The sequence below is a fragment of the Camelus dromedarius genome, chromosome 7, assembly GCF_036321535.1.
Source record: "Camelus dromedarius isolate mCamDro1 chromosome 7, mCamDro1.pat, whole genome shotgun sequence".
Lineage (NCBI taxonomy): Eukaryota > Metazoa > Chordata > Mammalia > Artiodactyla > Camelidae > Camelus > Camelus dromedarius.
In genome coordinates this window covers 22109268-22135719 of record NC_087442.1, presented here as the reverse complement: position 1 = coordinate 22135719, position 26452 = coordinate 22109268, and the positions used below count along the sequence as shown (strand labels likewise).

The 26452-nt window shown below is 44.0% G+C and overlaps 1 protein-coding gene across 3 annotated transcripts in view; it reads right to left on the bottom strand.

The window, feature by feature from the left end:
• GRM8 (glutamate metabotropic receptor 8) overlaps positions 1 to 25120 on the bottom strand; it is a 676464-nt gene extending 651344 nt beyond the window's left edge. For all 3 annotated transcript variants that reach the window (XM_031455300.2, XM_064487381.1, XM_064487382.1), the window contains exons 1-2: positions 24891 to 25120; positions 15302 to 16124 (exon numbers count right to left, since the gene is read on the bottom strand). In XM_031455300.2, the coding sequence (XP_031311160.1) occupies positions 15302 to 15811 (510 nt within the window). In that variant the 5' untranslated portion in view covers positions 15812 to 16124; positions 24891 to 25120. The remainder of the gene's footprint in view (positions 1 to 15301; positions 16125 to 24890) is intronic.
• Between the last annotated feature and the right edge of the window lie 1332 nt (positions 25121 to 26452).

The window sequence follows — 26452 nt, the reverse complement described above, 5'->3', positions numbered from 1 at the left end:
TGGTAAACTCTCCCTACCAGGTATAAAGACCTATTTTATCAGGCAACTTAACAAGCATCTTCGGTCTTATGAGTACTAAAAAGAAAATGAACCCTGAGTCCCAGTGTAGTTCAATCTCCCTTTAACTGCTTCAGTCCTCACTCCTTCAAGGCAGGTAGGGAGCCGCCAATCTTACAGTAAACCATTTCATAGGACCTGCCGGCCCTGTGTTTCTGCCCGCCACCACCCCCAACCCTGTGTCTCTCAGAAGAATGCTTCTGAAAACTTTCCATTACAGTTGCTTATCATTTTTAAGCTTTAAAAAGAGAGAAATGTATAAATATCCTCCCCAGCATATTTGTACATTTCATGTCATTCATTATTCCAAATGTAACTGTAATCAGTTCAACATAAAAGCATCTTAATATCCTCAGTAATGGCACTGGTAATTTTAAATATTAAAATCCACATTGGGGAAAAAAGGGGGCTCTGATTCATTCCCTCCTTCCAAATAAGCACAATCAACTCAGCACCCACCTCCGGTCTTCCTTTCTCCTGTCCCTTCCTCTCGCCTTCCTTCTGCCTTTTCTTCTTCCTCTTGCTCGTCTCCCTTAGTAGGTAACAAAGAGCAGGGGTGTAGGGGCAGAGTCAGGGTTGACCCCCAAAAATCCAATTATTCCTTCCTCTTCCACAGACTCCGAAACCTAAGGCTTTTTATAAAAGTAGTAGTTCTAGTTTTCCCAGAAAATCTCTGCTCTTTATGTTTCCCCTGTCTTTAGCCAACTCCAACAGATTTTTCCATTGAGCTCTGGTCTATAACCCAGTTTCCAAAAAGGTGTGTTTGCAGACAATACCAGGTGGATTCCCTTGAGGTTCTGGAAACCATGTTCCTTTCACCAAAAGGCCAACAGCCCAAGGAAGGCTCTCTTGTACCTGTGTCCCACTCCGACTTCCCAAGAGCGGACCTGGCACTTGTGAAAATGCGGGAAGGTTGCTGAAAACTCAGAAAACAGGGTTTCATGGCTTTTTAAATACTGTTAAATTGGAAATTAATGCCTCAAGTTAATTTGGCTCTTTCTGCCTTGAGCTGAGTAGTGAACATTAAATTTCATGCTAATACTCACAAGCCATTTGCCTGCAACGTGGGACTCGCTTTCCAAATTCCACTGATTGCAGTAAAAATACATACGTTCACAGCATCTTATGACCGTGGTTCTACAGTGTTTCTACCGGGCCTGCTCTCCTCGCACAGGTGGGCTCGTGTGTATTGTGTTAGACTTTATGCCCCAGCTTTCCAGTGCACATGAAGCTAGTGGTTTCCTAAAGTAGTCCTGGAATCCATTACCATGGAAACAAAAGGTACAAAAAACAAAAGGTACAAAAAGCTGTTTTTATCTAATAGGAAAACCTGGAGGAGCTCTAAAAAGATCAAAAGTATTTTCAAAGCAAAGGTATGTATAGCAAAATCCATTCTAGCTTGGGTTAAAGAAGCCTTGGGATCGGGGGAGGGTATAGCTTGATGGTAGAGTGCATGCTTAGCACAGAGGAGGTCCGGGATTCAATCTCCAGTACCTCCATTTGAAAAAAATAAATAAACCTAATTATACCCTCACAAAAAAGAATACTAAAAAAAGAAGCCTTGGGGTAAAATAACAATGCAGGTTAATAGAGGAAGAATGAGGGTGGTGGGACGACAGTGAACACACAGCATCTTTGCGAGGTTCCGGGGCTGGACAGCCAATGGACACATGGGGCTGCTGACCAAGTCTATCCCCCAAAGTGGCTAAAAAACCCAACTATCAAGGAGAGGAAACAGAAGTATAACTCTGATCTCTTCCCACATATGTGAAAATAAATCATCTGTTGTTCTGTATCGTACAAACTTTGGTCCTAATATCTCCCGACCATTCTAGACTAGACAGACTCAATGGAAATGAATAAATCAAATGTGCTCATTGTGTCATCTCTCCATTTGCTCTAGAACTTGCTCCCATGTGTTGAGGAAATGCTGTCATGGGTCGTATTTTAGCTTGGGAAAGGAGTAGGTACAAGCCACATGTATTTGTTTTTGTGTCTCAGTGTTTTCCTAAAGTCCAAGTTGTTTCACCACATCCTGCCATTAACTTCAAAGAATAATTCTGGATATGTTAGTCCTTTCATGGAAAACTTCCTGATACCCAAACTGCCCAGGCCATCTGTAAAAATACAAATTCGTCCCATCCATCCTCCTCCTCGGAAACCATCTGGCACAATGGGAAGCTCCCATCCATGGTGCTGGAGGAGCACACGTTTCCTAACATTTCCCAGGGGCAGGGAAGGCACCCGGGGCTATGAGCAGTCAGATTCGATCCTTGTATCCAGGCCACTGCCCACTGAGGATGCACTGGCCAGCCTGCCTGCCATTCCAGCCACTTCCACACTGAGAGTTGGCAGCTGAGCTGAAGTCCTCCGTGTTAACTTCTCAGCTCAAAGGCAATCTCTCAGAATGGCAAGGGAAAATGAACTCAGAACGGGGTTAAACTAACAGCAGGAGTGTGTTCAGGGGAAAGAAACCATAACAGGAAGGACTTGAAGTTATACTGTCTGAAAGACTGTGCGAAGCAGTGATTGAAAGCACAAGCTTTTGCATCTGTCAGACCGAGGTTTAACTATGGCTTGGCCACTTACTTTCCAAGTAAGTTATCTAAGAAGCCTTAGGTAAGCCTCATTTCCTCATCTGAAAGCCACACTTACCAGATGGAATTATAATGGGGACCAAAGAAGTTCAGGCATGCTGTGTGTTTAACACAGCGCCTGATATATAGGAAGCGCTCGGTAAATGTTAACTCTTGTGCTGTTACTATCAGGAGCAGGTAAAACAGTAGAAATTTTTAGCCTGGAGAACTCAAGAGTCAGAACAGTCAGGGCCTTTGAAGATCTGTCCAATAAGGAAAGACAGGAGCAGGGCCAATGTGTAGAAGTGATTGACAGCGACCTCTGTTCCTGCCTTGAGTACTGGGATGGCTTCACTGTCCAAATGGCTGGGTGGGCTTCCCCATCCCTTCTGGAATTAAAGCCATTCCTAAAACTGTCCAAGGGGGAAGAAGATTTCAGGTCAGAATGAAGGGGAAAAAAAAAAAAAAAGAACGCCTTTACAAAATGGAGTGGGCCAGTGTGTGGGATTGTTAGTGTCCTGTCACTGACAGTGTTTCAATGTGTCAATTCAGGATGCTTGTTTTCGGTACCTACTGTGTGCCAAGGACCTCACCAGGTACTCCCAGGGACATAAAGATGAGTAAGACATGGACTTGTTTCTTACCCTCCAGAGCATTGTACTCTAGAGTGGGGTTGGGTAGAGATATATCTTTAACACAACTAAGAGGAACAAAACGCAGCACTGAATTGCTAGGTATCAAGGATCTTAATAGACCAGATTCTGCTCTGGATAAAAGGCTTTAATAGAATATCTCAAAAATCCCTTCCATCCCTAAGATTCCATTATGCCAAGTATTAGGGGAACAAGGGAAAACAATTTTTTTTAATAATAAATTGTTGTGAAGCTTCCTAAAACATTTTTGAAATGTCCATTAGTGGGTACGAAATTTGAAAACAGCAGAATTCTTCCACTGAATTTGAGCTATAAAAAACAAAGTATAATGCAGAACTGTGTACTTTTCCTTCATAAGAACCATTTTCTAATTGGGAATAGCTTCGTTAAGGGTAATTCTCATCATGTAGATGTGATCAGCATTATTTATAGGTTTTTACATTTATTTCACTTCAAAATCCTAAACGTGTACCAGTTTGCTAGAATGAAATATTAATGCTATTAAACACAATGACATTTTTTAAATAAGGCATTAAAATATTTACTCATCAACCTTGGACCACTACAGTATCTTAGATCACTGATTTAATATCTAAATTTCTTTTTATCACATGTATGCCTAACACTGATCAGTAAAGGCTGAAATTTAACTGTAATTACAGCCCCAAAATACAGGTTTTTCATTTTTAGTTCCTCATAATTCAGAGAAACGCTTAAGGGTAAATATAAGTTTGAAGCTTAAAATCCCGATTCTCCCAGCATGTGCTTAAACGCATCTCACTTCACATGCAAACCCTTGGCCCCGCACCACTCTCAGGACCGTGTTGGCTCCGATCAGCATGGAGGTGACAGATGGGGCGTTCAGTTAAGGAGTGGTTCTGGGTTATTTTATTTTTGTTAGAGAAAGAAGCTGTGGGAAAAATATTCTCCACTTAATATACTTTACTTTCAGCGAGGTGTTAATCTAGTAAATATTAATTTATACACATGCAAAACTCACTAGGTGCTTTAGCTGTATGAATATAAATGAATTAAAGTAATCCGAACTAAAAAATGTAATTTCTAGTATCTTTGCTCCTCAGGCAGATGGGAAAAAAATCCAAGGATTTAAGATTCCATCCCAGTGGTTTCAAAGACAACAAAACATCTCCCATCAAGCTCCCGTTTAAATCGGTGGGGTAACAAGAGTAGAAATTACAAGTTAAAGTCCTGCAGCATAAAGGAAAAAAATAATCATTTATGCCATTTCCAATACAGAACCTACTTCCAAGTCACTCAAAATGGTTTAGACTTAGAGTATCATAAATTCTCCACATTATTTTATTTATTTTTTTTTTTTTTTACCTTACTGAGATCTGTGACCACTTTGTGAAACAGAGAAAGTGCAGATATGGTTTCTCCCAGTTTCTTCGAGGGTCAAGGAGACAGGAAGGAGATGCTAGGACCCTCTCAAGGACGGTGGCTTTCCTTATTGGAATGAGGCAAATAAAATCAATTTGCTGATAATACCTTTAATTTCTCTCTCAGCAATTAATTGTGTATCGGTGCTTAATGAGAACAGTATATACACAGTCAAGATTTACATGTGGCAAATGAAAAACATTTTTTTGATCTTAGACTACATGGATTTCCAAAATGCAAAAACAGGGGGAGGGGAGGGGGAGGGCTTCTCCAGGGTCCACTAGCTCCTTGCTTGCATCGCACAGCAATTCCCCTCCTTTACTTTACTTATCCCTACCCCTGACTGAGAGGGCTTAGAATTCTGCCCTCAGCATGCTCAGTACCCACTTGCTTGGATTTTAACTGAGGCCCCCTCTTTTGTGTTCAGTGGGAGCTAGGGGCCTGGCCCTCCAACCCTCTTCATTTTCAGTCCTCCCAGGAGACTCTTAAAGTGGTCTTTTGAAGTTGTGTCAGAGCAGAGAGACGCTAAGCAGAAGAAATGAGGTTTCCACTTACTTCCACATTTACATAGCTGAACAGGACTGGGCATCGGGTCAAAGGTTCATGGGATTCCCCACGCCTGGAAGAGCCCGCCTCTTCTCCCGGCCTCTGGGTTTATATACTCCTACCCATCCTTCTAGGCCCAGCCCAATCCCACATTAACACACACAGCCTGACTGATAGCTGCAGCAGCCTCAGGTGAAGTCGGCCTCTCTTCTAAACGCTGACACCACATTATAGCCTCATTACATCGTTTTATACTATTCGTTGTTATTTCATGTGTGTTAGTGATTTCTCCCCAACTCGATTCTAAGCAATGTAAAAGTTTAGAATCTTCTACTTCTTTCCTAGTTATCCCCTAGCGTGTCGGACACAATGCATATACTTCCAGGATGCTGAATAAACACCTGCTCGGGCATTGACTGGCTATTACCTGTTTCAATTGTTAAAGAATGAGAGTAAGTGGGTAATATGCCGGCATTTCTTCACCCGATTCAGCTTCTCTTGGTGGCAAAAAAAAAAAAAAAAAGAGCTTTCACATTTACTCAATTTAAAGAACAACACTAAGAACTATTCAGCATTCTCTCGTAACACTGATAGGATTCCTGCAAAGATGGCAGAATTCTGCATTGCAAAAATATCACTGCTCTTTCCCTGTGAAGTCTTTTCACAGCTGAGTAAATTACCCATGTTTGAGTAAAATGAAAACTTACAAAGGCATAATTGATACGTGCTTTACTGAATTAGTCCCATTTTAAGCAGGTGGAGCAAGATAGGTCATCGTGTGAATCAAAGTTTCACATATTCAGTTCCACTATTTTTCTGATTGTCCAAAAATGAACGTGACTTTCAGAGATAGTACCCATGAATCTTTTTAGTGCTTCTGTTTTTTACATTTGCAGCCAAAGGCAATAGGTATAAGTGTTCAGTGTCCATAAAAGTATCCCCTCAATAAAAGGATAGTGTTCTTTGTCCAGAATGGGCCTGTGTTTCTGTCTGTGCTGGATCTTTGCACCAAACATGGCAAAGAAAAGGGAATTCCAACCAACAAAGACAAACTTAAAGGCTGCCATCCAGCCTTGGAGTTAGTCAGCTGCTTATCCTCAACCACAACTCCACCTCTTATACCATCAAACCTAGATTCTTGGAAAGGGCCCAAAGGGGCCAGAATTTGTTTTGTTTTGTTTTTTTCCAAAACTGAATCCTAATGGCACTTTTGTTTGGGTGCTGTATAACCTTAAAATTTAGCACAGCTTATCTCTGGGTCATCTAATCTTTCCCTTGGCTTTGTGTTCATTAAATAAAACTGATTCTTACCGCCTGAGTCATGGGATTTGGAAAGAACAGCAGTCCACTACTTTCTCAGCTCAGTTGGCTGGAACACGGGGTTGCTGAGGGCCCAGTCCCACGTTTGGCCTTCAGGCAAATGAGACAGCCCTGCTCCATGCCAGAGCCTATTTGGACCGATGGATTGCATTGTTTCTTGGTCAGTGATGACATCTTTAATGCTAACTTGCCATTGTTCAAAGCAGAGCAAGCCAGTGCATGGTTGAGTATTGGAGGAGAGGTAGAACTCAAAATGAATATCCCACTAACAGCAGACATCAGTATCTTTCTCCTCATTTTCATCATCATAGCAGACATTTATGGTCCTAACTAGGCATGAGGGATCTTGCTTAGGACTCGATGCACTTCATCTTATTTACCTTCATTTAAAACCTTATGAAGGAGGTACTATTAGTATTTACTTTTTAGATACAAGAAAGCTAAGATTTAGTGAGATTAACTAGCGTGCTTAAGGTAACACAGCTAAAAAGCATTACATCAGAATTTGAACTCAGAAAGTCTACAAAGCCTGACCTATTTCACATTATTCACATTATTCTGTTTTACTCAAAAGAGTAGCAAACACTACTAGATAAGTACATTACAATTATCTATAATTTGAATAGACAGCTCCTGATGATAAATATCTACAGGACAAAATATCTCCACAACAAATTTAATTAAGATTGATATGTCATTTTTTTCTATAAATGAATATAAATGCAAACATTCTCAGAGCCGAGATGATAAATCACTCTGAGAACTCTTATACTTAGAATTGTGACAACGTTAAATACTCAGAGGCAGAGTGTAAGAAATAGGACAAACACTAATCAAAGCTAGAATTCACTCTCAATCCATATAAAAGGAAGCAAGGCTGAGCGGGAGCAAGAATACATCACCATCCTCACAGCCCCAAGGGAGCCCAGGGTGACACTGTGGGGGACACAGAGACAGACCCATGACTTCTCCGACGCTGGGCCTAACCCATAGATCCTGGGTTATATCATAGTAAGGAACGCGGCCTCCCCAAGCACAGAGGGAGCCTGGGAGAGCCTTGAAAGGAGACAAATGGCCAACACTGAAAACACATGACCAGAGTGCTGGGCCAAACAGAGTAAATCAGCGGGGACTGGCCTCGTTCTGGAAACAGGTAAAGGTGACTTTGGACAGTACTATACCTGGCCCCCTTCCCACCCCATCAGCCTGGTGCTCATATAATGTATTTAAAGTACATAAAGAGAACACGTATAATTCTATACTATTAAGTGTGCTTAGACATGAGAAGAGTCCTGAATTACAGTTAAAAGAGATGTCTCTGTCTTTTGCCAGAGAATGTATTGTATCAATTAAATGGGTAAATAGGCCCTTTTTCCCCACTGTGGGGAAAGAAGAGCCTCTTGTGACCCTCTGTTGATTAAGACTGCTGGGGAGTGTTATTTGCAATCTCATTGCATAATGGAAATCAGGAGGTAGCTGTCATGGTTTCTGAAGACAAATTGCTGGGAGCTGAGACAAATCGTAGCCTCTTTCGTCTCTTTCTGTTCTCAATTCCCTGTTAATGTGTAGCTTACAGTCTAAGTTTCTTACATCAGTCTGCTCCACTGTCACAGGTAGTAAAAAAAAAAAAATGAGTTAAAGTGGTCATCTGAGCGACCCTGCCTTAGGAACCGTGTTCAAGTGACCATTCCATTGATCGTTACTCCTGAGCCATGCATGATTTAATACGGAACACAACTTCCAAAAGGGCACACAATTAAAAATAGATCCATACAGCAGCTGCTGTGATTATGACCAATATGAACAGAAACTCAACCAGGCATGAGTCAAAAGGAAAAAGGCTGCTGCTAGACAGAACCTGGTTCAACCTCATTTTTCTCTTGTGTACTTGGACTTGCTAAGTCAGCCAGCCAGTGATTTGCATGAAGCAGAGGTTCTCAAAGTGCCGTCTGTGAAACAGCAAGCAGCATCACCTGGGAACCGTGAGAAATGCCAAGTCTCAGACCCAAACCCAAACCTACTGACTCAGAAGCTCTGACAGGGGGTTCAGCGATCTGCACTTTAACAAGCCCTCTGGGTGATTTGTATGCAAGCTCAAGTTGGAGAGTCAGGAAACAGCCCTCAGGTGCTAAGTCTTCCCAGGAAGGTGCAACCTTTGGTTGTAAAAAGCCATCTTCAGAAGAGTCTTGAAACCAGATAAAACCACTGCCATGTTTAATTTTGCTGTAAACTAAAACTTCTCTAAAAAATCAAGTCTGTAAATCTTTTTTAAAAAACTAACCACTGCAGTCTTTAGGGTAAATGCGCAGAAAGAAAAGCACAGGATATTCCTTATGCAGATTTAAATATATGTAACTGAATCACTATGCTGTACACCAGAAATTATGACAACACTATAAATCAACTATACTTCAATTTTTGAAAAAAGAAAGAAATCAAAGTAACCTATCAGTAAAGGATTTATTAAATAAATGATGCTCTATTTATATAATTAAAAACCAAGCAGTCAAAGTTTTATAGTTCTCAGTTCCTGGAGTCACCTGGTGGTTACTTAAAATATACCAATGCCAGGGCTCCACCCCAGTTTCATTGATCTTGGGTAGGGCCTGGGCTTTTTTAAAAGCTATCCAGACGATGGTAACATGCAGCCAGGGCTGAGAATTACTCAGGTGAATCTACCTTAACCAACATGGAAACCTCTCCCAGGCGCATTGTTACGTGAAAAGGAACGTTCTAAAACATAACTATTAATAAAATTCTCCGTGTGTGTAACTTTATTAATAGATATGTGTGTTTGGATGTGGTCTCTTTCCATTTTACACTATCTACTTATTCATTGCTAAACCTTTCGAAATGAGAATGTGCTTATGTCTTTTACTTATTTAACTTTTAATTTTAAAAAGTCTGGGGGTGGGAATAGCTCAGTGGTAGAGCACATGCTTAGCATACATAAGGTCCTGGGTTCAAACACCAGTACCTCCATTCAGAAAAAAATGTTTTTTAAGAGTACATTTCTCTTTAAAAGAAAAAAATCTGTTTAGAGAAAATGTGAATTGGTAGGAAAATGAGGCAGCACATGAAAATAGGAACTCCGAAAATACACCATCTCTCCTTCTTTCTCCCCTTCTCTCTCCTTCTGTTCCTTTTTCTCAAAGAGAACAAAAGTAAATACACAAAATCCCATTTCTGTTCTATCTACCCGCCTGTTATTTCCCACACCTGGGACTGGGGTGAGGGAATGGGAGGAGATGGAGCGGGTAGAGAGGAATGGTTCATGTATGCATTCATTCATTCATTCCACAAATATTGGCTGGGTTTCAAGATAGATCCATTCTAGGTGCTGGAAATAACAGCAGCAAACAAGACACACACACCCTCATGGATAACACGGATATCATCCTGCCCTCCTGGAGCTTTGTTTCAGGGAACAAAGAAACTGCATGTAGTCAAGAGAAGTGAGAAAAGACTTCTGGAAGTAGAGGTGGACCTTCACCCTGGGAGTAATGGCAGCCATTAGGGCTTTAAGAAGAGGAGTGGCATTACCAAGTCTACCTATTTATATATCTCTATGGCTGTGAGTTGTGCAGTGACCATGGGCAGTTGCCCATTTCTCCCTGCACCCCAACTTGGGGTCACGAAAAGAGAACACCCACCACTTCTCATCTGAGGTGAGTGGGCTTTTTACAAAATCAAATTAGAGCTTGCTACCGGAGCCAAGGATTGACTGAAGGGGTCTATCTTCCAATTTTCCGTTCTATTTGCTATCAAGTAAGATTTAACATGAAACATTACCTCCTGTTGAGGTTATCGATTGGGCTCATTTGTCTGTCCATCTAACGAGACGAGCCTGGATATGGCAGATTTACCTGCTCAGAGCTGATGGTTAACAAAGCCCCATCATCTGCGATAAATAACTCACAAAACCCTTGGCTTTATGGAAGTGGTTGCTGCAATTAGCAGAGTGTCTTGGAAGAACATATATCTTTGTAAACACGGTAGGGTAGGCGATCACACCCAGGGTAATGGGATGCTTCACTGTACTTCACTTACTTAACATGAAAGTCAATTTTAGCCATTTGGATCCAGGACACTTCCACACGGGGAGAAATTATCTAGCCCACCTACAAGTGGATTTCTATTTAAAAGTCCCGTTTGATTGCTTTGGGAAGTATACACTGCAGACTGACCCCCATCCTTCCAGAGTTGAAAATTTACTCTCTAGGGAAAGTTAACCAGAAAAACATAAGAGAGAAAAGTTATATGTGACCCTGTCCTTTAATAACCCCGATGCATCTATGTGGACATTAATATGCGTTACCTCCAAGCATTGATGTGCTATTTTTAACTTAGAATGTTCAATCTTTGCTCAAAGTAAGACATATGATTAGTGCTTTGAGGAACAGATTTGCTCTAATTTAAAGGAGAAGGGTGGAAATGTTCTAGAAAAGGGAAAAGATCCCAGCTCTTTATAAAACATATGCAAATTCCTCGAAACTGCTTTATAAAACAAACTTAAATTATGGGCTTCCCAGTCAACATTTCCAAAAGGCCTTCTCATCCTTTTTTAATTCTTCTCAAACTACACAATCTCTGTCCGAGAGCCGGATCCGTCTTTTCTTTGGTCTCTTTGCAACACAGGAGCCACTGAAATGGTATATTCCCCTTCATGACTATATGGAGGATGGAGCAGTTCTGGGCTTTCTGGGTTTGCTGCTCTGCAGTTACGTGTCACATTATCCCAATCGATCGTACTATTACCTAAACCATTAACGTGCTATAGGAATTAAACAATCACTTCGCTGACCACTCTGCCCCACGTTAACCCATATATGACACAGGTGTGCATATGTGCGTGTGCTTTAAGCACAACAGTGCTTCTAAAAATTTCAGATCATTAAAGTCTTGTTCTGTGACTCTCAGACTTATTTCCACTCCCAACACACCTAAGAAACATGAAACACTTCAATCAGTACAAATGGTTCTCAGGAGGGAGCTGGGAGACACACACTCACTGGGTCCTGTCCTGTGAAAAGCCTCTGAGGTAGTACATATGAGCCTACATACACCCCCAGGGCATGAGGACAGAGGTTGACACTCAGGGTTGACAACCACTGGTTTAGCAGAGAATTGAGTGTCCCTCAAGCCGCAGGACAGCTTCTGCCCCAGGTGGGGTCTGGCGCCACTCCCTGTCCAGCTCTCCTCTGATTTTTTCATTTGCCTCCAAGCTTCAATAGGAAGATAAACAAAGATAGGGCAACACTCCTCCTTCCTTCTAGAGACAAGCAGGACCAGGTGTACCCCAGAGCAGAGGAGATGGGCCCCAACAATGCAGCTTCTGGGAGGCTGAATGAACCTCCCCTGATGCCTGAATCCCCTTTACAAAGACCAGTCATTTCATTGAACCACACTTAGTGATCCTGAGGAAAGGCAAATCCTCCTCTGACTTAAACCCAGACACACTATGTGCAGAAGACCAGTAGTACATAACAGCTCCTTTCCTAAAGCCAGGCTTCCATTAGGAGAACACGGAGGGATATGAGGACAGAAGAGGCTGCCACAGGAGGCAAGACAGAAGGAGAGGAAGACGGGGATGTTGGAGGACTTTGTCTCCTTCACAATTTGGCCCAGGCAGATGCTTCATGGCTTTACCAGGATCGTCCAAAAAAAGAGAACTGAGACATTTGGAGATTACTTCTGATTTCAGCCCAAATATTTTCTATACAATTTTAAGCAGGTTCCCAGCTACATTCTAAAAACCCCAACTAATGTTTGTTGTTGAGCAGGACATTGAATAACTTCCTAACTTGATTCATTAATCAAGACCTTGTTTACATCCCTTACGGTCAAGGTTAATTGTTTGTGTGTTTTCAAACCAAGATGCTCTGCCTTCTGTAACTCCATTAATCCAGGAATAAGTAGCAATATGTTGATATCCATGCATCTTTTTAGATTCTATGGGTCATCTGCTGTCCTGGAGGGGCCCAAGCTCCATAAAACTGTCCTAAACATTTAACTTTACTCAAGTCATAGCATTTGCTTAATCAAATTATTATATTCCAAAAGGGAACTGTAAGCCAATCTCTAACGTATTAATTTGCCAATCATTCCTTTGATAACTATTCAAATATTCCATGTGTTCTCACATATGTGTTTAAACAGCATATATTCACACATAAAGTGAAACGTTTTCTAATCCATGAGTGCCCGTCATGATTAATGTAAGCGTGGAGTGCTGGCTGGAGGTCTCATATAAATCATCAAGTAAATGACAGTAGCACAACCACCATTACACTGTAATTATCAGTTCACATTCATGTGGTTCCAGGTTCAGCTGGAGGGTGGGCTGATCCCCTATATCCTCTCACTTACTTTTAAAAGACAAATTTTTCAAGCTTTCAAGCCCTAGTTATTCAGTTAATAAATACATTTGCTCCTATATAGTAAATGCTCACTCCAGGCCAGCATACTAGTTTTAGTTATGACATCTACCATAACCAACATCCCCTCCTGGCTACAGAACTGACCTGAAGCATTAGACTCTGCCCAAAGAGTCACTGGTAATCCTCTGATCTGGTCAAATAAGGTCCCTCCAAAGTTACCCAGGAGAGTAAGGAGAGAATTGGCCAGTCAGTGAGGGAAGAACAGAGCAGAGCAAAGCCAGATCCAGACTGCATCAAAACAAAACCCACCCTTCAGGTGGCCTGAGGTTCCCTTTGGCAGCCCAAGGAGGCAAAGGACAGTTACATCCTGGTGGAATCCTTTACTGCATTTTCCCGTTAAATCCATCCAACAACCTAACACAATGTCAACATCCCCATTTTACAGATAAGCTGATTCTGTACAAAATTAATGTAAAGAAGCTTTGAAAACCTCAACTCAGCAATTATCACCTCCACCCCACTCCTCAAATCCTTGCCTATTTTTGGCACCAGATTATAGGAATTCACAGGAATTACGATGGGATTGATGGGAACAGAATCCATGTAAAAGGGTAGGGTAATGAAAAAAAGGGGCGAGGGGTAATGGGAGAAAGGGAGAAGAGCCTCATGAAGTTTTCCTCTTCTCTAAAAGTGGGTATGGCTGAGCCATAGTTGATGTGTTAAGAACAGAAAAGAGATGCTTTGGAGCAGGGCAGGAGGGAGATCGAGTCTGAGAGGAGAAGGGAATTGGGAAACGGGCGGGACTAGACATCACCCAGGAGACAAAAATACCCTGGGGTTCAGCGTCAGGACTGCTGGGAGAAATCCTGGATCCCAGGATGCGGGGGTGAAACTGGAGAATTCTGGTTCTGTATCTTGCCTCCAAGCAAGGGGTCAGTCAGCCCCAGAGAAATCACTAACAACTTCCCAGCTTCCCTTGAAAGTTTCCAGAGGTGGGGAACTAGAGCACCCTTGGCTGCCTTTTTACTCTTGTGTCCCTCTCATTTCCAAGAGGCTCCTCCTAACATCTGGCTCACTTATCTCTGGCATTCCTTAACGCCTGCATGTGCCTCTTAAGTACTCCTTGGACACAGAGAGCTTCTACTCAGCAGCATCCTCATTTGAGAAAATTTCACCAGTCTGCAAAGGGTCCTTGAGCTGCCTCTTAGCATTCTCTCCTCTAAACTAAGGGAATTCGTACAGAAGCTGAGGGGATGCTACAGGCATGAACCAGACTAGATGGCCCCCCAAGATAGCTTTCCAAACCAGAAAGACTTTGATTCGAACACTTTCATCTCCCTTTTGAAGTAAGTTTTCCACCACTTTGTTCATTTTTGTCACAATATCTGTCATCTGTCCAACTTCTCCATATTCTTTCAATCTTTTTAAATCTAATATGCATAGAAACAGTTTCTCACAATATAAAACGAAGACTCATTAATTCAGAATAAGTTGGAAAAGTCATGTCCCACTGAGTGAAAAATCAGAGTGAAAAGTATTTTCAATTTTTAAAATTATGTCTATTACAAAAGACCACATAATGGATAGTAATAAATAAAATTAGAGTTAATGAAAGATGACTTATAATTTTATTTTTATGGAACTTTATATTTTAAAAGTATTGTTCCATATGTTATTTCATTTTGCCAATTTTATTCAATATGCAAATGCAATTTATAGGTAATGATCATCCAAGCTAAATCAAAAAGTCTCAAATTATCCTGCTAAATTTGAACTTTTAACTCAATAAGAATTACATATAATTATTCTAAGTCTGCATCAGAGCAGTCTGAATTAATGAGGTTCTGCTCTATTGTACCTATAATAAACCTGACAATTGTATGGCCATCTTCTAGCCTAGAGTGTCACTCCCATCTACACATTAGTAATAAATACTATTTCTCACACAGGAACTTTTGTCATAACAGTGCGTCCCACGCTAAAGAAGTTTCACCTAGTAAATTATCTTAAACCTCAAATACCATTGGAATATTTGATATGATAAATGAGCTAAGAGTTCTCTAAAAACACTTGCTTTGTTTTAAAATATGCCTCAATAAAGAGCATTATCCCAAGATGCTGAGGACTCAACATGGTACAAAAATGATCACCTGTTGGTTCCAGAAAAAAAAAAAAAGTCACAATGAATCTGATGAATTATTTTTTAAATGGAACTAAATCAACACATATAGAAACCCAGACACAAAATCCTCTCTTCGAGGAACCTGTGACCCTAAGATGGTCTAAGACCATCTTCACTGCTTTCTCTTCTTAAACTGCAGTTGGAGTCAAAACAATGTATTGTCAGAAAGACAATGCCTTTACCTACCTTAAAAAGTCTTAAAATGTTAGCCACCATGATGGACACGGAGCTCGCGGCAGCACCTATGACGCCAGAAATCTTGTCAGGCTTGGTGAAAATGGGCGGATCTCCATTAGCACACTTCACGTCGGAAGCGTCTTTCTCTATCAGTGCCTGCACGAACGTTAGTGACTGCTCCAAAGCGTAGGTGTCCCTGGAGCATGTGTCGAGGATCCGGACACCCAGAGTGATATTGGAGAGGAGCTCAGGGTCCTTATTAATCTGGTCGATTGCATAAAGCATGGCCTCCAGTCTGTGGATCCCCTTTTCCTTCTTCAGCTCCCCACAAGGCACCCCTCTCTCGCCCTTGGCATGGACAGGGAAGAGACCCCCCAAAATGATGTCCCCATCCACTCGTATGGAATGGGCGTACTCCTGGCTGTGAGTTCTTTGCATCATCGTGAGGATCCAGTAGAACTTGGCGGTCAGGAGGAAGAAACAAGGGCAAGAGGCTGATCGCTTTCCCTCGCATACCATTTTCTCCACAGGTGGTGTTGCAATCTGAGACCCAAACTTTATTCTTGCCACAGAAGAAGGGGGACCACCTGAGGCTGCACCTTCTGGAGGCTACCATCAGGGCCCATGGGGAAAAGGCTCTGTGGGGTTCAGCAAGTGTTCTTGATTTCAATGTCACAGTGAATTTCCATCAGACCCCAAGGTTCAATTTTACTTCCGAATAAAGTCAACTTGCCAGGAATGGTGCAAAAATTAGAATAACAGCTGAGGTTCTGATGTTGGGATGAGGTCACCAATTCACGTCCTTGAAGTCAGCCCTGTAGCAGAATTATTCCTGGGGAGGGAAGAGGAGGAAAAACATAAAGGGTTCAGTTTGATGGGTCTACATTTTTCATATTTTTAAGCTCTGTTTGCACCAACCTCTTTTGTTGTTGTTGTTGCTTAATTTTCCCTATTCAGTAAGAAACTAATTCTTTTTGTCCCCTTATGATCTGAATACCTGGCTGCACTGCATCTCAACGCGGAGACTGATGACACTTTTGGAGCAAGGGAAACAGAAAAGTCTCAAAAACTAGGTTGATTCTCCCAAATCAGAAAGTATTTTTATTTACCATTTTATTTCAATAAATCCAATTTCCATGAAGATAAAAATCCTGTGGTTGATGGCATTATTTCTTTTCAAATCTGTTTTTACTTTCTACAGATGTCTGAATTTAGCATTTAAATTTCGTCCACAAAATCAGGATGAAAGGCTATTTTCTGTGATGTATTCAACAAGCCAGTCATCTGTTAATGGCATTTTTTAGTGCCACAGATTTCCCAATGGGAAAAAGTGATTATTCAATCACCAAAAAAAAGAAAAAAAAAAAAAAACCACCCAAGGAGCCCCAAATGTTTAAGTTTTAGAGCTTGTAAAAAGATTTAACATAGAATGTCAGCTATTTCATGTAAATTACCCTATTGTTCTCCAGTAATAAAACAAAGACTTGAAAATTAAACACATAGGGTGGGATATATGTGAAGGTATTCCTGTTACCATTGTCAGTTTCCCATTAATTTGTCAGAGTGGAAGCAATGGGTGTGCTTATTGTTCTGAAGTAAATGCTCCTTGATCCTAGAATCACCAGGAGCAAATCAGAGCTGGAGATCAATTGCAGAGCTTCTTAAATTTGTCCACTCAGTGGGGAAAACGGTGATTTCATCAAGACTAGGAATAAACATCTACAAGCAAATCTACAGAAAGTTTATTCTAGGACCTCCGCTCTCAAAGAATTCCATGCGACTCTTCCAAAGGACATTTGTGGAGGTTTCACTGAAAACCAGAACTGACTTAACATAAGGGAATCTGATGTATGAAACGCACACGTAATGGCAAGGATAAACAGCACCATCTTACTCTGGCAGGATGGTTAATCTAGTGTTCATTTCTAACCTACTTATACATATGGGTTTGAAACCTGAAATGTGGACAGTTCTCCTCCACTCTAGACAACCAACATCTGGCTGCATTTTCCATTCACTTGTTCAATTTCCAGTTCATAAAATTTTCATTCCATCCTCCCTGTCCCAAAGGAAAGGATGGTACGTCCCTAGAGGACAACTGAACATATGTCGAAAAGCCTTCAGAGAAGGCTGCACTTTTTTCACTTTCAGATGAGCAAAGGGGGCTCATCATAGCCCACAGCCCTGGATTTCTGAGTATATACACCTGGAGTACACTCAGAAATATAGCCAATGGCCCAGTCTGCTGAGTTAGTTCTAATCAGCCTATGACAAGCATTTCCTGTCTCCTGGCACATACTAAGCCCTGGATTTCCTCTATTCTGCCCCCAAAATACTTAGTCCTTTTCTGATTTTTCTTACCACTTGACTGATATTCCCTCACACACAATTCTTCCAGCAGCTGATTCTCCCTCAGAAAATCTGTGATTTGGCAGCAGCCTGACCTCAGGCATTCCACAAAAGGAAACACTTAGAAAGTCAACTTGACTTTCTGGATGAAACCACTGAAGTGATGGACCATGAATTACACTGACCACTCATTAAGAGAAATAGGATTGTGTTTCACAAGGAAGACCAGTTAGAAGATGGTTGAACCTCATTAACTCTGACCACTAATTCAGGGCTTGAGACCAAGTCCACAGGGCTGGGCTGACCCTGAACATATCCTTTCTGACAGAGCACAGAATGAATGGATACATGAAGGAGAAATATTGAAGGGAGAAAGAAAGGGGACGTGCTGTTCTCCAAAGACCAGCCTGTCTTCATTACCCCCAAGCCACCTCCCAAAGACTTAAAACACTTCAGAGAATAATCGTTTTTCAATTATAGAAGACCCTAAACACAGACTATCTGTTAATTACAAATCATCCTTACCTACGCTGCTCCAACGGCACTAACCCAGGTCCACTTGCTACAGTCCTAGATGTAGTAACACTGAGTTTCTTTTAGAAGTATTCATGTTTGCAATAATTTTAGTCTCTTTGGCATCTCATAGGTCTTTAAGTTAAGGAAAGATTGGGAAGTGAGTAACAGTGAGACAGGAATCGGTTTTGTTTAGCAGATGGATGCACTTCGATGAAAAACGAGAGGTTCCGTTTTGGTTGATTTTTATTGGGCAGCTCACTTGGACTTTTGCTTAAGTTTCCTGCTTTGCAACATAGAATTAATGGCACACAATGTCTCTGAATTTTGGTTTTCTTGTCAGGCAGACCCTGCCTGCCACACAGCACACGTAGAAAGCAGTGGCTGGCGTGGGGGAAGCGCTCAGTAAACAGGAACTCTCACTGCTAATCTAGGCTGCAATTCATTTTCCATTAATGCAGAGCAACTCTTTCCATATTTGTTCACTTGGTGAGGTTTTTACTGACACTTTTCATCACTTTAAAATTAAAATCAGAGCTACTTATACAATGTTGAAATACAGCCGTTATTTCAAAATCTGATACGTTGTCATAAAAACTCAGACTCTTGATGGCTAGAAGGCTTAGTTTCCCCTTTAAAGTCTAAGGGAAAATATGTTTGCAAGTTTGTGGAAAACGACATAAATCTGGTTGCATCGTGCAATCTTGCATTGCCAAATCTTGCTCTTGGGCAATTCTTGTGAGCTTTAATCTAAACTCATCCTACTTGAAGACAATGAGTTTTAACGAAATAATGACCTTTTGGTGCCATTGAGCCAAACAGCTCTACTTCCTGTTCTGTGCTGGATTTAAAATAAAACAGTTTTCCTCCCCAGCTGACCTTCCTCCGGGGTTTGGTGCAAACCTCGCCTGAGCTGATGGACTTCTTCGAGGAGGTGTGAGGTCTGTGCTCCTGAAAGCGACCTCAGAGGGGAGCAGACACCTTCCACTGTTTCTCAGCCCAGAGGAGGGGTTTCCAGGATGCACCATCGAGGAGGCTTAACCATTAAATGTCCACGCAGACCTTCTGGTTCATTCCCTCCCAGCCCATCCTAAGCACACGGTACACGGGTCCCTTGTACATCCTTAGCTCTTCCATTAACCGGCTCACTGGCCCGAGTCTGCTGGGGAGCAGGCCCCCCAGCTAGATGAATCAGTGGCCTCCCTCAAATGCTCTAGCTATTTCCCGAAAGGCCAGTGGTATGGACGGCTCCTCAAGGCCCAGGGCCCTGAATTCGGCTTCTTTTTATTTCACTAGGTGCCTTTTCTGTACCAAAATCTCAAGCGCCAACAGAGTATCTCACTGAATTTTCATACACCAATCACTAACTCTTGTAAAAATGAGGGGGAAAAGGCTCAGGAAGGTTGAGTATGGCCCAAAGCCCCAAGCTAGAAAATAGCACCACTGTCAAAATCCTCAGGTCCTCCAGGTGGGCCCTGTCCTTTGAGAAAGCACCCTCGGGGCTGCAGAGACTGACCAGGACAACATAAGCAAGGGGAACGGCCCTGCCCCTCCACTGAAATCTCTCAGAAATGCATATATCTTCAATGGTTAGCTCTTTAAGAAAAACAACGCACTCATTAGGAGGGTACAATCTGGGGGCATTTCCAAGGTATGGTAATTCCTGAATCTTTCAAAGGGTTGAGAGTATCAAATGCAGTTTGTCCAAACATCTCTGCTTCAGATCAGGTTTCCCAGCCAGCCTGATGCCACAGAGAACAAACCCACCAAACCATGAGGAGGGGGCTTTACAGGGTCTGTCACCACGTCTTCGTCTTCCTCCAGCACTTGGCAAGTGCTTTTAACACAGGACTTGGTAAAATTCCTCACAGGCGGATCATTAGCCAAGAATTGTAAACTTTTTCTCATGGAAAGGCCAAACAGCATCCCTAAGCTGGATTCCATTCAGCTCTTTAACAAAAAGGTTAAGCTGAATATTGTCATCAATTCACAAAATTGCAAATCCAGCAGTTTCTCTTGCAACAGCCCACACTTACAGCTCTTTTCGGTTGTTTTACAAAATGCATCCTATTTGTTTATCAGCTCCCTGCTACCACAGGTGTGCCCGGGCCCTGGAATCCTGGTGGAGGCAGAGTGAGGCTGGGCTAGGCAGAGCCCCGCCACCAGCACCAGAGGCCTGGAATTGGATCCTTATGTGACAGTCACAGGCTGGTGACACTGAACATGTCACTTCACCTCCACGTGTTTCCATTTCTTCATCTGTGAAATGAGATGGAACACATAATCTCTAAGGTGTCTTCCAGCTCCCCATTCTGAGGTTCTATTATTTAATAATAAGAGAATTTAAGATTATGCTCAAAACACCAGAGCAAGGCTTTGCCAGCTGAACACAATAACTGATTTTGTTTGCAAGCTGAGTGACTTTTTCCCATCAGTGAGAGAGGGCTGGGAAAGCTCTTCTCTACAAGCAGACCCCGTATTAAAAAAATCCGATAGGTGAGAAGCTCAACTTACTAAACAGATAAATTAGAAGATGACTATTTGCATTACAAAAGAATTCACCACAGGTTTCCTTTAAATAGCTAAATCCCCCATGCATTTAAAATGCAATCTGATTTAGTAGAATTCAATTTGTGCACTTTTTTTTATAACACAGCTATTGCATAAAAAGAGCACGTTTAAAGTAATGAGACGTCTCTTTTACAGTAGGTATCATATAAGAGGGGAAGGGGGTGAAATCAACATTTATTGAATGCTAAGTGTGCAGGGAGCCTCACACACATTATCTCATTTCCTTTATAAGATACACAAATGAGGTTAGCATCACAGCCTCCATTTGGGATATAAGGAACCTAAAAACAAGATTATATGAATGTGTCTAAAATCTTGGGCAAGAATTCAAATGCAGGACTGTGGCTATGTTCTTTCCTTTACCCCACGCCCCTTGGGTGCAGCAGACCATGATGGATGTTGAGCTGACCCTGATGTGATGATGCGGGCTGTGGGTATGGCATCCTAGGATCTGAGAAGTCCCGGATTCTAATCCCACTCCCCTTAGTACTCAATCTACGGCACTGGCGAGTCATTTAACCTGGGATCAGTTTCTTTGTTTCTAAACTGAAGAATGATTTCTGGCCACCTCCCAGGGTTGTGAAATCAAATGAAATAACGTGTGTCAAAGTACTTTATAAATTGCCAAGTGCCCTAAGAATGAACAGGGACACTGTTAGTTTAACAATTGGTCCTCCAACTCCAATACTTTACTGCCGTATTGTGTTTAGAAGACCTGATAAAAGCCACTTTCCCATCATACTCAGGGCTGGTCAGACATTAAGTCACGTGTCCAAGGAATCAAAGGAAATCAAAGGGAAACTGGAAAGAAGGACACAAGAGGAAAAGTCAGTGGAGCTGCAACATCTGGTTGGGAAGCTGAAGTTCATGGACACTTGGAGCATTCAAAGGGCTATTTTGAAGGAAGTAGTGACAAGACATTCTTCTGTAGTGGAGAGGACGATAGGAAACCTTCCTAAGTTGTATGCAGGATGTGACGCAGCACTCCTACCACTAAGGCTCATTACCACTGGGAAAGTTGGCTGATAAACAGCCAGAAGATGTCTATCTGTGGGTATACTTTTGCCTGGAAAAGCATGAAACTGGTAACACATATGCTCAATAACTTCCACATACTCCTCTCCAGCCTCTCCTACATCTCCCCACTTCTGCTCACCTGCTCCCTCCTCCCCTAGAGCTGGATCTCCTCCCTCCTCAGTGCTGATGGTGTCCTACAGGTCACAATCTTAAGACGTGGCCCTCCCGTCCCCGGGGAGTGAGTAAATTCATCATAGGTATCAAATCCTGAAGATGCATTACTGTCATCCCCCAACTGGAACATCTACATTTATAAGACCATTTCCAGGAGATCCATAACATCTTTACCAAAGAAATGCCTCTAATAGTGGTTAAGACTGGCCCTGTAACAAGCCAAAGCCAGGAGTTATTATGAGTCAGGAGCCCCCTCAAATCACTCCCACAGCAATAACCACCACTCAGAAGGCAGGTCCTGGGATAAGAATACATCATATTCAATGTCCTTAGTCAGTGAGTTCATCACAACTTGTCAAAGTACCAAGTAGAAATGAAATTCAAAGCCAAGACTTCCTGGAACAAAGAAAGAAAGAAGGAAGGAAGGAGAGAGAAAGGAGGGAGGGAGAGAGGGAGGGACGGGAGGGAAGGAAGGAAGGAAGGGAGGGAGATAGCTCAAATCTAAATTTCTAGCAGACAGAAACACCCCCTCCCCCTTGGGATGGAACCATTATAATCCAGGAGGCTCTCCATTCACATCCTTCTCTCCCGGAACAACATGGTGTGACTATCTCTCCTGAGCAAACAACATGATGAGTCTGGTGATGTCCAATCAGGTTCTATCAAGAAAACAGCAACAGTTTGCTAAAGATTCCAAAGCCAGCCGCGAGCTAAGGGCCAGGTCTTTCCTGTGGGTCCAGTGAAGAGATAAATCCCCGCAACCGCTTCTTTTTAAGACACTGGGACAGAGCAACTCCACTCCCTGGACTAAAGCAAAGTCCTTTTTCTGCTGGGCATTCTAACTACAGGAGAGAGATAGTGGGAAAGGAACTTGGAGGGAAAAAAATAATTGCTACGAGCACATGTGTACAGTGTTCTGTGCCTCCTGCCCTGAATACAATGGAACATTCTTACACAGATTGGCACTAGATATTGCCAATGTGTATGTCAGTGGGTTGTTTGCTGCATAAATACCAACTGAACAAGCCCCACAGCAGCTCCAACCTGCCCAGCCAACTTTGAAAAGATCACATCTCTAATGACCTCTAACTTTCTCCTGCACTCTTTGGAGCTCAACTCTTTCTTTCATCTACACATTTTGGATTTCGATGTTTCTAGAATTATTCAAGTAATCATAATCTGTAAAGGGAGCAGGAAGGCAGAACTAGCTAGCACAACCCAAACAGAACAAATGGAGCCTAAATAACAGTACAGAGCTGTGTTCTCAGCATCTTTTTCTTTATTCTGGAGAACCTCCCTTCATCCATGTCTTCCCACATCCCTGATTTAAAAGCAAAACTTCTTTTTGTTTATCTCAAGTCTGATACAACCTGTAGTTGACTCTGAAATGGGAAAATTGCATTTAAAATCGTACTTCATTTTCCCTGATGGGTAAGGCTTTTGTTTTCAAAATTATCAAACCACGTATTTTCAAGAACCAGGCAATGAATTTCACACAGCTGATTCTGTCTCCTACAGAGATCTTTCAAGACATTATTCACAAGTAAGTGACCAAGATAAACTAAAGTGGTTTCTGTAGCCATTTGCAATTATTGACAAACAATTTTCATAACGGAAAATGGAAATTACAGTCAAGTGCAATAAGCTCTTTATCCAAGATCTACCTGCTGGTGGCTCTTTTTCTCTTTTAATTTTTTTCCTTTCAAGCAAAATACCAGCTATCATCGGAATGCATTTCTCCCCTTTATGATTTTTCTTATCAATATCTCCACCACCAACCCTGTTTTCCAGTTCTGTCTGTTGGCAGGATTTGTATTCAGTCGCGGTAGTGGCCGAGAAGGTAGTGTATTCTTGGGTGTTCGCGAGACTCCCGCACCGTCAGGTCTGTGGGAAAGGATCACCCGCAAACGGCAAACAGGGCATTCCCTCCTCCGGCGGGACTCGCTTCGGGGACTGACGGTTTGGGGCTTCTGCTACTGGCGAGTGGGTCTGTTCTCACCCCAGCCATCCTGGGCACGCAGCCACTCTCTGATCTCAGGCTCTGCAATTTGGGCCACGGGGGAAACAATTCTTCAGGGAAGCGTGGGGGCGCCGTCTTGCGCAGTTGGGTGACTCGCACACCCCTCTGCATTTCATTTGCTCCAAAGGAGCGTGTCAGACAGACGGTTGGGGGGGGGGCGGGGGGGCTTGTTATATTTTCACCAACTGTACGAACCTCAAGGGATCTACGAGCTGTTTGGCAGAGCAGATGGGCTCGCTCTCGGCGTGGCTCAGGGGTTCTCTACCTCTGCCTCTATCTCAGCCCGCAGCCACTCACCCCGCCCCCGCTCCCCTCTTCCCTGCCGCATCTTCCTTTTTCTTCTCAGTTCCCTCGGCTGTTGAACCCGGGCGCCGGAGGAGCCGGGGCCTTCGGCGAAGTACCTGGTTCCACCTACGGTTCCCGCGCCACCCGGGTATTCCGGCGCCTCCCCAGCCCCCCGGCGCTCCCGGGGAGCCGGGCTCCGCGCGCGGCCGGGCCGGGAGCGCCTCCGCCCCCGCCGCACCTGGCCGCCCCGAGCGCCCACGCCCCGCACAGGTCCGCGCCAAACTGGGGCCACGCTGGGTGTTTCGGAGGAGCTGTGGGGCGCTTGCCTTTGCTTTTTAAACTCAAGATCCCTGAGACCATTCCTCCGCCCCCGACCCCCAACACAGAACTACAGTGTTTTCCCGAAAGCCACAAAAGGGGGGCGCGGAAATCCCGACCTCGCGGGGCTAACTCGGTGAACACAAACTCAGGGCAGACGTACGCTGTGCAGGGATGTGGGGTCTCGAGAAGCCCCAAACAACCCGGCTTCTCCTGCGACCCCCATCTTCCCTGGATCCTGGTTAGACATTCATCCAGCCCCACGCTCAGGAAGGCGGGGGTTACCCCAACTCGTCCCGGAAACCTCTAACTTAGGAAATCCCTCCCGTTAGATTCGCAGAACGGAGGTACCTCGTCATCTCGGCGGGGCCAGTCCGGATTCCGCCAGGGCAGGTCCAGGAGGTCACCCGGGGCAGGCAATCCAAGGATGAGCGCTTTACAATCCTGCCGCCGCACGCCTCATACGAGCACCCTAGGCGCGCCTGCCCCTTCGCGTCACCATTCAGTCTCCGATTCGCCGACTAAACTTTTGGGGGACCACATCTCCAAGGCTTGGGAGTTCCAAGCTAAGCCTCCCTCTTTTCTGAACCTCTCCACTGGAATGTAATCATGGGAAGATAAGAGGGGTGGCTGCCTTGTTCTTTGCAACGTAAAATCAACAGACACCCAATCAAGCTCCAATGCCCAGCCAGCCCCTCGCCCCCTGGTGCCCACTTTCTCTCGCCCCTATTCCCATCACCTCCGCCCACCAGTTCTCTCCCAGACTCCAGGTGTGCAAGGCCATCTACATGTGCCCAGGAAAAGCAAATCACTAAAGTGATCTGAAAAGGAACCGTGCACCTGGCTGTCCCCTGAACGGTTTTAGGGAAGAAAACGGAAAGGGGAACAAAATCAGGGGAATTCTCCTTTTTCTGCCAGCACAGCTTTTGGGGAGAGTTTGGGAATGGGGGCGCTTTTTTTTTTCTTTTCTTTTTTTGCCTGTGGTTCGACACTTGCTCTTCTCTTTTTCTCTTTCCGCTGCTCGGCGGCGAGTCTTACCCTGCTCCCCGCGGGGGGCCCGCAGCTCCATGTCAGCGCCGCCGCCGCCGCCGCCGCCGCGCGAGGCGAGCACCGTGGCCGCACTTGTGGCTGGTCTCCGGGCTGAGGGGGCTGAGCTGGCCCAGCCCGCGCCAAGTCTCTTCCATGTGAATAACAAATACTCCCACCGGCGGCCGCGATTGGTCTGCGCCCGGCGCCTCCCGATCCTCTGCCCGCGTCCATTCACCCGGCGCGGCGCGGGGAGCCGCGGCCGGGATCGCGCCCGGGATCGCCGGTAGCTTCGCGCCAATCAGTCACCTCGGGAAGCGGGCGGAGTAACCCCGAGGGGCGGGAGCCCCTGGATTTCGATGTCTCAGAGCCGCCCGGGCGCTGGCAGGGAGAGGGACACGGCCGGCGGATCCCCCCCCCCCCCACCGCGCTACATCACCTCAGTCCTCGGCGACGCGGGGACCAGAAATGTCAATAGTTCTGATTTTAAAAATCACCAATCCGCCCCGCCCACAACAAAAAAGGGAGGACCCAAAGACCGGGGATTGGAAGAGAGGAGAGTGGCGGGGAAGGTAGGAAGAAGTGCGAGCGGCTGCAAGGAGGAATATGCTGTGAAGGAGCTCAGAGCCTCCGACTGCCAGGCGAGCCCGAGACCCGCGCGGGAAGCGCCGCATCGAGGCCACCCGGAGCACACAGCTGGGACCGTGAACCCGGGTTCTCCTTCGTGAGCACAGCTCCGAAGAAGTGTCACCGTGAAAAATACATGGTAGACGGCATATGTCCCGCCCCACGCTTTCCTGTCGGGGATGCAAAAAGTAAAGCCGTCAGCCGTGCGCTTCCCCCTGCGAAGTTTGCTCGCGCCGCGCTGCCTCTCGGCCATTCGTCCT